We start from the raw sequence: 12,429 nt of genomic DNA on the forward strand, positions 1-12,429 counted from the left end.
ATTTTGCAGCATTTATAAATTCCTGATTGTTCTATTCCCTGCACTCCATATCATCTCCACACCTCGGGATTCTATTGTGCCGTGTACACACGATCGTTTTTTTCCGATGAAAAATGTCCGATGCACTTTTTTCATCGGAGAAACCGATCGTGTGTGGGCCCCATCTGACATTTTTTCCATCGGTGTAAAAAAATAGAACATGTTTTAAAATTTTCCGATGAAAGAAAAACCGATAGTAAATTCCGATCGTCTGTGTGGAACTCCATCGGAGAAAAATCCATGCATGCTCAGAATCAAGCTCGGAAGAATTGAACTTAAATTTTTCTCAGCTCGTCGTAGTGTTTTACGTCACCGCGTTTTGGCACGGTCAGAATTTATTCTGATAGGCCCGGATTCACAAACAGCGGCGCACATTTATGCCGCCGTAGCGTATTTCCTTTACACTACGCCGACGCAGCGCGGAGAGGCAAGCATGGAATTCACAAAGCACTTCCTCCCAAAACTGCGCTGGGTTTCCTAGGCGTAAGCCGGCGTAGGTGGAAGTGGCCGTGAGCCATGCAAATGAGGCGTGACCCCATGCAAATGATGGGCCGAGCGCCAGACAGATACGTATAATGAACGGCACATGCGCCGTCCCGTGGGTGCATCTCAGTGCGCATGCTCACAATCACGTCAGAACAACTGCCTAAGATACGCCGGATCACTACCTACGGCGTGAACGTAACCTACGCCTAGTCATATTCACGTCCAACGTAAACTACATAAAATACGCCAGCTTGTGTTCCCTGGTGCAGCCCTTTGCATTGATGCTGCTGAGTGACACCTCCTTTATGGGGCATAACTTTACGCCGTACGTACAACTTACGCGCAGCAGTCGTAGCCTGCGTCGGGCGCATGTACGATCGTGAATCGGCGTATCTCCCTCATTTGCATATTTGAATAGAAAATCCATGGGAGCGCCACATGCATCCAGCGTAAATATGCGCCCACTCTACGCCGGCGTAGGCAAGTTACGTCGGTGGAATGAAGCCTCTTTTTAGGCGTATCTTAGTTTTGTGGGCACGGCGCACAGATACGACGGGGCATATTTGCACTTACGCGGCGTATCTCGAGATACGTCGGCGCAAGTGCTTTGTGAATCCGGGCCATAGTGTGTAGACGAGACTGATGAAAGTCAGCTTCATCGGAATTCCGTCTAAAAATTCCATTGGATTTTATTACATCAGAAATCCGATCGTGTGTACGCGGCATAACAAGAAATTTATAATTGTATTTATTTATTTTCAGGCTGCCGGTATGTTCAGGTTCCTCTAGGTCCATCTACTTTATACCTCCAGGTTTTTTATATTTTATTTTAATGTCAGATAGCCAGATTCAGAAAGAGTTAAGCCGGCGTATCAGTAGATACGCCGTCGTAACTCTGAATCTAAGCCGTCGTATATTTAAGTGTATTCTCAAATTGAGATACACTTAAATCTAGCTAAGATACGACGACCTGCGCCGTCGTATCTTAGCTTTCTGTTTAGGCCGGCCGCTAGGGGCGTGAACGCCGTTTACATAAGGCGTTTTCAGGCGTAAAGTTATTCCACCAAAAAGCTGGCCTAGCCAATGTTAAGTATGGACGTCGGTCCCGCGTCGAAATTTGAAAAATTTACGTCGTTTGCGTAAGTCATCCGTGAATGGGGCTGGACGTAATTTACGTTCACGTCGAAACCAATAAGTTTTTGCGGCGTAGGTTGGAGCATGCGCACTGGGATACGTCCACGGACGGCGCATGCGCCGTTCGTTCGGCCCCTCATTTGCATGGGGTCACGGTTAATTTTAATACAACACGCCCACCTCTTCCTCATATGAATTAGGCGCGCTTACGCTGCCCATTTACGCTACGCTGCCGTAACTTAGGACGCAAGTGCTTTGTGAATACAGCACTTGGCTCTCTAACTTACAGCGGCGTAGCGTATATGCGATACGCTACGCCTGCCTAACGTTAGGCTCTCCTACCTGAATCTAGCTATGTGTCTCTATGAAACTAGTGAAACTCACATGGAACTAGTGGAAGTACCTTACTTTTACTGGTATGAACCTCCTGTAACCCCCCGCACAGGAAGCGCTCATTTACACCTGAAATGTTATTTGAAGAGTGATTCAGTCTATCACTTTTCACAGAGTGGTGCAGAAGTGGCTGACAGGTATTCAGGAAGTAATATTGACTTCTCCTTAAGGCCTGTTTTTTTATTTACAGCTTTTGAATAGAAATACCATGCCGCAATGTGACCCTAGCATCATGGTCCCATCCACTTAAATATGTTGTGTTTGGCAGTGGTAGTGTCCATCAAGTTTGACAGGGGGGGTAATTAATATATTGATTATTATACAGGATTTTTATAGTGCCAACAGTTTGCGCAGCGCTTTACAACGTGAAAGCAGATATTACAATACAATTCAATACAGGAGGAATCAGAGGGCCCAGCTCATTAGAGCTTACAACTGTCATGAAGCAGCTTAAAAATGACAGTTGGGGGGCAGTACAAATACGGCCTATTTTTTACTGCCTCCAAATACAAGTGTAACCTAAGCCTAAAACCCAGACTGTGATAGAAAGGACCAGCCCTTAGAGCAGTGGTTCTCAACCTTCCTAGTGCCGCGACCCCTTGATAAAATTTCCCAAATAAGAACAAAAGATGATCAGGACAGGCGCACTCCAATCCAACGTAACTTTAATGTAAAAAAATGAAAACAGGCACTACAAGACACAGCAACAGAACCTAGGACAGCTGACGCGTTTCACACTAACTTTAGTGTTTACTCATAGTTAGTAAACACTGAATTTAGTGTGAAACGCGTCAGTTGTCCTAGGTTCCGTTGCTGTGACTTGTAGTGCCTGTTTCCATTTGTTTACATTAAAGTTACGTTGGATTGGAGTGCGGCTGTCCTGATCATCTTTTGTTCTTATTTGCCATGTGCATTGCTAGCACCCTCAGTTCCTGAGAAGAAGATTGCACCCAACAAGACCTGCCTGGAGCGGCAATCTCTGTCTGTTTATACAATTTCCCAAGTTGTGGGGACCCCTAACAGTAAAATTATTTTCGCAGCGTGGGTTGTCAGCACCCAAGGCAAGACAAGTCATTTGCGCCCCTAACCCACGGACATTTAGCGCTCCCTGAGACCCTTCCACTCGTACAGTATTAAAACCCCTTATGGTACATTTTAGGATGTAACACTCTTTCTCGTTGTTCTTCTTTCTTTCCATTTTATCTTTCTCTATTCTAATTTCTTATTTTTTCCCATTTCTCTCTCTAGCCGTCTTTCTTGTTCTTTCTCTCCCTTTTTCTTTGTTCCTCCCCTCTTTTCGTCTCCCTTTCATGTATTCTCTATTTTTATTCCATGTCTTACTCTTTGGTGTGGGGGGGGGGGGGTGTGATGAGTGGCAGCGCTGGTGGGGGGGGGGGGTGAGTGGCAATGCTGGGGGGGAGTTCTGATCAGCCAACTTAGGTGCTCTTGATGAAGGTCATCTGCTGATCTGAGAACTGTAGTGGGGACTTTTAATGGCGACTATAATCACAGATAGAGTTACTCACTGTGTCTCCGGCTTCGCTGTGTCTCTGACTTTGTGGTGTCTCGCAGCAGTGACACCTATGCCGAAATCAGGAGATGTTCTCACCAGTCCGCTGACCTCTAGTCTCTGCCCCCCGGCCATCCCGTGAACTGAATGGGCAGCTGCGAAGAGGCTGAGTGTGCGGCCGCGGGCTCCAGGAACAGCACAGCTGGGCAGCCGCAAAAAGGCTGGAAAAGCAGCGTGGGCTTCAGGAACAGCCCAGGATTCGGTGACCCTGGCAAATCCTCATTGAACCCCCAAGGGGGTCCCGACCGCCAGGTTGAGAACCACTGCCTTAGAGCCAAACAGTTGTACGGCATTCAAATGTGCTAACAGGAAACATGCTGACAGGAGAAGTGAGCAGAGGTTGTTGATCTCATGAATTTCCTATTGCTCCTTCACTGACTAAATACGGGCTGGGAGAAGGATGGTGACCAGGTCGTAGTCTTTAACCACTTGAGGACCCCTTTACACCGATATAAGTCGGCAGAAGGGCACGGCTGAGCACAGGCACGTACCAGTACGTCGCCTTTAAGAGCCCAGCGGTGGGTCGCGAGCGCCCTGGTCCTGTTCTCCGTGATTGCACCCGCAGACCCGATCGCCGCCGGTGTCCCACGATCGGGTCACAGTTAGGAAGAACGGGGAGAGGTAAGTGTAAACAAACCTTCCCCGTTCTTCCTAGTGTGGCTGTCACTGATCGTCGTTCCCTGTGTTAGGGAACGACGATCAGTGACGTCTCACGCACAGCCATGCCCCCCCACAGTAAGAACACTCCCTTAGGGCACACTTAAAGGGACACTAAAGGCAAGATTGTTTTTGGTTAAAAATAACAAACATGTCATACTTACCTCCACTGTGCAGTTCGTTTTGCACAGAGTGGCCCCGATCCACGTCTTCTGGAGTCCCTCGGCGCTGTCTCTGCTCCTCCTTGCAAAAGCTTTCCACGTTCATGCGAGCTAGGATGCATTAAGGTAAAAAAACGTTTACCTTTACAACCCCTTTAACCCCTGCAGTGCCCCCTCCTGGTTAACCCCTTCACTGCCAGTGTCATTTTTACAGTAATAGCACTTTTCGCTGTGAAAATGACAGTGGTCCCAAAAATGTGTCAAAAGTGTCCGATGTGTCCGCCATAATGTCGCAGTCACAAAAAAAATCACTGATCGACTCCATTACTAGTAAAAAATAAATTATTAATAAAAATGCAATAAAACTATCCCCTATTTTGTAAACGCCATAACTTTTGCGCAAACCAATCAATAACCGATTATTGCGATTTTTTTTTTACCAAAAATAGGTAGAAGAATACGTATCGGCCTAAACTGAGGAAAAAAACATTTTATATATATTTTTTGGGGATATTTATTATAGCAAAAAGTAAAAAATATTGGGGTGGATTCAAGAAGCAATTGCGCCTGTGTAACCATAGGTTACACAGCGCAATTGCTTACTTGCCCCGGCATAACGAGTGCTCCTGATTCAGGAACCTCGTTACGCCGACTGCAGCCTAAGATATGCGTGGCATAAGGCTCTTATGCCCGCATATCTTAGGCTGCATTCTTGCGATGGCCGCTAGGTGGCGTTCCCGTTGTGCTCAACGTATAGTATGCAAATTGCATACTAACACCGATTCACAACGTTGCGCGAGCCCTGCGTACGCAATTTACGTCGTTTCCGTACGGCGGTTTTTGTGTAAGGCTGCCCCTGCTATTAGCAGGGGTAGCCAATGTTACGTATACCCGTTGTTCCCGCGTCGCAAAATTTGAAATGTACGTCGTTTGCGTAGGTGATTCGTGAATGGCACTGGACGCCATTCATGTTCACTTTGAAGCAAATGACGTCCTTGCGACGTCATTTGTCGCAATGCACGTCGGGAAAGTTTCCCGACGGAGCATGCGCTCTACGCTCGGCGCGGGAACGCGCCTAATTGAAATGATTCCCGCCCCCTACTGGATCATTTAAATTGCGCGCGCTTACGCCGCGCATTTTGCCCGAGCGCCCACACAATTTACGGAGCTTCTGCTCCGTGAATCGAGGGCAGCGCAAAAAATTTGCGGGGGCGCAGGGCAAAAACGCTGCCCTGCGCCTCCGTAAAAAAAGGGCAAATCTACCTGAATCCGGGCAATTGATTTTTTTTTTTTAATTTTTTGTTTATAGCGCAAAAAATTAAAAACGCAGAGATGATCAAATACCACCAAAAGAAAGCTCTATTTGTGGGGAAAAAAGGACGACAATTTTGTTTGGGAGCCACGTCGCACGACCGCGCAATTGTCAGTTAAATCGACGCAGTGCCGAATCGCAAAAAGGGGCCAGGTCCTTTACCTGCATAATGGTCCGGGTCTTAAGTGATTATGTACAGTAGAGAAAAGTGAAGTTACTATCCTGGCTCTGTTGTCTGGCAGGACTGTATAGTCTTGTAGCGGTACCCCCATAGGGACTGCTGAGTGTTGTAGTCCACCTGTTACCCCGCCCAGCCAGGCACATGATTTCCAGTCACTCGTAGACAGAAAACATTCCATGCACTTGTTTTGTATTTTTATTGAGGGGAATTAAACTTGGATGGGGTAAAGGAATATGGGACGCCCACTTGATTTTACATGGGACCAACTATATACACTCCCTTTATATACACTCCCTGTATATACACTCCAGTCTTCTCTCCAGCACAACACTTGCCTGCAGACTATTTCTCCTCAACATCTCCAGCACATCACTTACACCTCCAGGACCAGCTAGCACGGGCCCAGATTCAAGAAGCACTTGCGCCCGCGCAACCATAGGTTACGCAGCGCAAGTGCTTACTTGCTCCGGTGTAACGAGTGCTCCTGATTCAGGAACCTCGTTACACCGACTGCAGGCTAAAATCTGCGCGGCATAAGGCTCTTATGCCTCGCAGATTTTAGGCTGCATTCTTGCGGGGGCCGCTAGGGGGCGCTCCCATTGTGGTCAGCGTATAGTATGCAAATTGCATACTACCACTGATTCACAAGCTTGCGCGGGCCCCGCGCAATCCAGGTACGGAGTTTCCGTACGGCTACTTTTAGCGCAAGGCTGCCCCTTCTAATAGTAGGGGCAGCCAATGCTAAAGTATAGCCGGCTATCCCGCGCCGTGAAATTTGAATTTCACGGCGTTTGCGTAAGTGAAACGTGAATGGCGCTGGACGCCATTCACGTTCACTTAGAAGCAAATGACGTCCTTGCGACGTCATTTGCCGCAATGCACGTCGGGAAAGTTTCCCGACGGAGCATGCGCTGTACGCTCGGCGCGGGAGCGCGCCTAATTTAAATGATTCCCGCCCCCGGCGGGATCATTTAACTTGCGCGCGCTTACGCCGGGCAAATTTGCCTGCGCGCCCTCGCAATTCACGGAGCTACTGCTCCGTGAATTGAGGGCAGCGCAAAATATTTGCGGGGGCGCAGGGCAAAATCGTTGCCCTGCTCCCCCGCAAATATCGCGCAATTCTACTTGAATCTGGGCCACTGATTTGTAGGCCTGGCACTGACTCCACCAGGCCTAGGATGAATACCCTTTGCAGGCAGGGACAGCAGGGCCCTATAGTATAGAAACAATATGGTAGTCCTTGGTGCTTGCTGTCTGCGTGGCTACTGAGCCCAGTACCACATCTTCAGGCCCTGTCAGCCCTCCTGGCTGCCGCTGCCTCTTTCCTCTCTGCCCATTACACCACAGTCCACTCCCCTGGTTCTGTACCCATCCCAGACTGCAAATTTTCACCAGCCCTCCTGGCTGCAACCAGTTCTTCCTCCCTGATAAGCTTATATTGGATGGTCACATATAACTATTGTTTGTGTTATTATTACAATGCTGCTGTTATAAAATATAAGTGTGTGCTGTGACCAGAGATCTTATTATCCTTGGGGTAGATTCAGATAGATAAGCGGATCTTTAGATCCGTGTAATCTATCTGATTTACGATCCGCCGGCGCAAATTTGAGAGGCTAGTGCAGTATTCAGAAAGCACTTACCTCGAAACTTGCGCCGGCGGATCGGAAATCCCCCTGGCGGAATTCAAATTCCGTGGCTAGGGGGAGTGTAGTATTTAAATCAGGCGCGTCCCCGCGCCGATTTAAATGCGCCGCCGGCTAAATTTCCCAGCGTGCATTGCTCCAAATGACGTCGCTAGGACGTCATTGGTTTCGGCGTGAACATAAGTTACGTCCATCCCTATTCGCGACCGACTTACGCAAACTACGTAAAAATTCAAAACTTAGCGCGGGAACGACGTCCATACTTAACATTGGCTGCGCCTCCTAATAGCAGGAGCAACGTTACGATGAAAACGACTTACGCAAACGACGTAAAAAACTACTGCCGGGCGCACGTACGTTTGTGAATCGGCGTAAGTAGGTCATTTGCATACTCTACTCTGAAAACGATGGGAGCGCCACCTAGCGCCCAGCGTGAGAATGCACCCTAAGATACGACGGCGTAAGAGATTTATGCCAGTCGTATCTTAGGCAAATGTCGGCGTATCTAGCTTTCTGAATACAGAAAGTAGATACGCCGGCGCAGATTTGAATTTACGTGGCGTATCTATGGATACACCGGCGTAAATTCTATCTGAATCTACCCCCTTGTTTTTATTGTTTGGGTGTGATGGGCATGTGATCCGTTGCCAGGTGCAGGGTCATCTACTGGTAATACCGGGTGGCCAGGCTGGAGCACAATAGTGCTCACCTTCCTGAGAAGACAATTGGATGGAGACAATTGCAGAAGTGCCAATTGGATGACGGTTTCCCCACATCCAATTCAGATGACAGGGGAGTGTGCCCGGGTCTCAATGGAGCCGGTTCACACATCTCCGGGGTGACTGTGGAGCGGATTGCACAAGGGTCCTGCGTGTCTTTGGCTCCATTTCAGGTCCAAATTCAGGAAAAATTGGGGTCTGATTCATCCCTGAAACGTAGAACAGAACCTGACCCCTGCTGTGAGCCGCGTCCGCACTAAGTGTGAACCCAGCCTTATGCCCCGTACACACGATCGTTTTTTCCATCAGAATAAACTCTGACTGTTTTTTTCGACGGAATTCCGCTTAAGCTGTCTTGCATACACACGGACACACCAAAATCCGACCGTCAAAAGCGCGGTGACCTACAACACTATGAGGAGCCTAGAAAAATGAAGTTCAATGCTTCCGAGCATGCGTTGAATTGTTTCCGAGAATGAATGCTTTTTTCTCCGTCGGAGTTCCATACAGACGAACGGAATTTCCGATACAAATTTCTTACGTCTAAGTCCATCGGAATTTCCGACGGAAAAAGTTCGATAGGGCATACACATGGTCGGAATATCTGATGAAAAAATCCCGTCTGACTTTTTCCATCGGAAATTCCGACCGTGTGTACGCGGAATAAGTCTGTGTCCAGCGCAAACATTGCACAGCCACCCCCCCAGTTGGTTCACCCGCACAACCCACCCCCGCCCCAGGGAGGTTGGTCGTTCGGTCGGTCATCCGCAACACTTTCCCGTGCAGCGCTTCTCTCAGGGCAACAGGCAGCCGACTTCCCCTGCGTCTCCTCCTCTGCATCACAGCAGTGTCCTCGCCATGCGTCTCCTCCCTTCTTCTCCCTTGACCAATAGGGTAGCTTCTCTTTTCGGTCAATCGGGAAACGGGTCTTAGGACCCACTTCCTGATTGGCCGGGAGGCAGCATCAGTGTGACAATAGTCAATATTCACACATGCGCCCCAAGCCTACCCTTTTTTGAAGCCTATTAGAGCCTCTGGCTCTAATCACGTGCTTCAAGAAAAAAAAATCCCCCATTGGAATCAATGCGTCCGGTGCCCTGCATGTAGATCAGGGAGCCAAACACATGGATGGGGCGTCCGTGCTCCCCCTAAGGACAGGCCCCAACTGCCTCACTGTGATAGAGACAGTGTCAAAAGGGAACGGCAAGTATCCACTTGTACTGTACTCCTTGTTTCTTGTATTAGTCATCCCTCTCTGTATTCTATATCTATTGGGTTTCTCATAGACTCTACTGTGCTGCCACCTAGTGACCAATTTGAGTAATGTACCTAGTAGCTCCTCTATTGTAACAGCTGCAATAATTGTTTCAGGCCCCGTACACACGACAGAGTTTCTCGGCAGAATTCACCGAGAAACTCGGTCAAAACCCGGATTCTGCCGAGAAACTCTGTCGTCTGTACAGTTTTGGCTCGATGGAGCCGCCGAGGAGCTCGACGAGAAAATAGAGAACATGTTCTCTATTTTCTCGTTGTTCTATGGGAGAAGGCGGCCCGCCGAGCTCCTCGGCGGCTTCATCCCAAAACTCGACGAGGAACTCGACGTGCTTTGCACGTCGAGTTTCTCTGTCGTGTGTACGGGGCCTCACACTGTTATCTAAAGCAGTGGTCTCCAAACTGCAGCCCGAGGGCCGAATGTGGCCCTCTGCTTGCCTTTTTCTGGCCCTTTGGGCACTATTCCTCCCACTGATAGAAGACACTATTCTGCCACCATCCACCAACAATGGGGCATCATTTCTCTCACCCAGATTATAAATCTAAATGACAGAACAGAAGAATACCTGAAAACCCATTTGGATGTCTGTTGGAGTGACAGACACAGACTATGGAGCCTTTTCTATACAAGATACATTGTTCATTGTAAGTAGAAGAAATAGAGGAAGGAGGTTTTTGTACGGCTCTGTATCACTGTGTGAGAGGGGACTCCCAACTCTGCTGACAGGAATAAACTGCAATATCTTCCTCCTTTATGTCGCTGATTTTAAGAGTGAAATCTGTTGTAAATCCAAATCCAGATGGAGATCCACTGAACCTGGCTGGGACTCCAGACTGAAGATTGCTTGTACTATAGATAATCAGTGTTGGACGTTGTCCTGATTTCTGCTGGTACCAGTGTAAGTTGCTGGTGTGGACACTAGAACTGCATTTACATGAGACAGTGACTGTCTGTCCTGGAGTTGCAGTGATCTCATTCGGAGTCTGTGTCAGTGTAATATCTGCCCAGGATCCTGAGGATGGGAAGGAAAATAATAATTTCTGTATAAACAGCAAAATAATAAGATTTTATCCACATTTCTATCATTTGTATTTTTATTGAAGTCTCACCCTGAATATAAAGCAGTATGAGAGGCAGCAGAACCCCCTGAGAAGCCATCTTGATGTCTCTGCACTGACACACACAGACTACTGAGATGTCACCTGTACAATGTCTCCTATATAACAGCTGCAATCATTAGGGGGGAACCCCCCGACATCACATATGGGGGACAGGAAACATGCAAATTATACAATGCAAATCATCTAGATTTCATGTCTTTCACCTCATGTGCCCACAGTGATGATCACCAATGTACAATAGAACAAGGTCAGGAAATGTGTTTTATCGCTCCAATAACTATTCTGTAAATTGAAAAGACCGAAAACCCCTGAGCCACATATGGTTGGAGCTGCCAATCAATACGATGTAAACATAAAACATACTGTATGGGCCGGATTCACAAAGAGTTACGCCGGCGTATCAGTAAATACGCCGACGTAACTCCGAATCTAAGCCCGTCGTATGTCTAAATGTATTCTCAAACTAAGATACACTTAAAGCGGGGGTTCACCCTTAGAGGGCACTTTTCCCCCTTCGCTTCCTGCTCGTTATTACTAGGGGAATCGGCAATTTATTTAAAAATACGTGCAGTACTTACCCGTTTACGAGACGCATCCTCTCCGTCGCTTCCGGGTATGGGCTTCGGGAATGGGCGGTCCTTCTTGATTGACAGGTTTCCGAGAGGCTTCCGACGGTCGCATCCATCGCGTCACGATTTTCCGAAAGAAGCCGAACGTCGGTGCGCAGGCGCAGTATAGAGCCGCACCGACGTTCGGCTTCTTTCGGCTACGAGTGACGCGATGGATGCGACCGTCGGAAGCCTCTCGGAAGGCTGTCACTCAAGAAGGAACGCCGGCTCCCGAAGACCCATACCCGGAAGCGACGGAAGAAGATGCAGCTCGAAAACGGGTAAGTACTGCACCTATTTTAATATAAATAGCCGATTCCCCTAGACCGAACGAGCAGGAAGCTAAGGGGAGATTTTTTTTTTTTTTTTAAATGGGTGAACTCCCGCTTTAAACATGCCTAAGATACGACGGCCTGCGCCGTCGTATCTTAGGGTGCAATATTTACGTTGGCCGCTAGGTGGCGCGTCCATTAAAGTCGGCGTATAATATGCTAATGAGTAGTTACGCCGATTCACGAACGTACGCTTGCCCGTCGCAGTAAAGATACGCCGTTTCCGTAAGAGATACGCGGCGTAAATATAAACATGCCCCCTAGGTGGCGTATCCTATGTTAAGTATGGCCGTCGTTCCCGCGTCGAAATTTTGAAATTTAACGTCGTTTGCGTAACTCGTCCGTGAATAGGGCTGGACGTCAATTACGTTCAGGTCAAAACCAATGACGTCCTTGCGACGTCATTTAGCGCAATGCGCGTCGGGAAATTTTAGGGACGGCGCATGCGCAGTACGTTCGGCGCGGGAACGTGCCTAATTTAAATGATCCACGCCCCCTACCCGGATCATTTGAATTAGGCGGGCTTGCGCCGGGGAATTTACGCTACGCCGCCGCAACTTTACAGGCAAGTGCTTTGTGAATCAAGCACTTGCCCATAAAACTTGCGGTGGCATAACGTAAATGCGATACGTTACGCCGCCGCAGATCTACGTGAATCTGGCCCACTGTATGTCTGTAATTCTATTCTCCGGGTCTGAATCATTTTTTATTTTTTTAATTGCCTTTATTACCTGTGAAAGTTCACCTTACAGATTTTTCTGAAAAGGTGAATTTACACTTTAACTGCTTGCCGACCA

At 48.1% G+C, this 12,429-nt stretch overlaps 1 gene segment (V, D, J or C); it reads right to left on the reverse strand.

Annotated features, from left to right (window-relative positions):
- Positions 1-10,106: 10,106 nt before the first annotated feature.
- Positions 10,107-10,860, reverse strand: LOC120924495. The segment is given in 2 exon segments: positions 10,107-10,583; positions 10,681-10,860. Coding segments are annotated over 2 exon segments (372 nt in total).
- Between the last annotated feature and the right edge of the window lie 1,569 nt (positions 10,861-12,429).

This window comes from Rana temporaria, chromosome 1 (genome assembly GCF_905171775.1).
Source record: "Rana temporaria chromosome 1, aRanTem1.1, whole genome shotgun sequence".
Classification (NCBI taxonomy): Eukaryota; Metazoa; Chordata; class Amphibia; order Anura; family Ranidae; genus Rana; species Rana temporaria.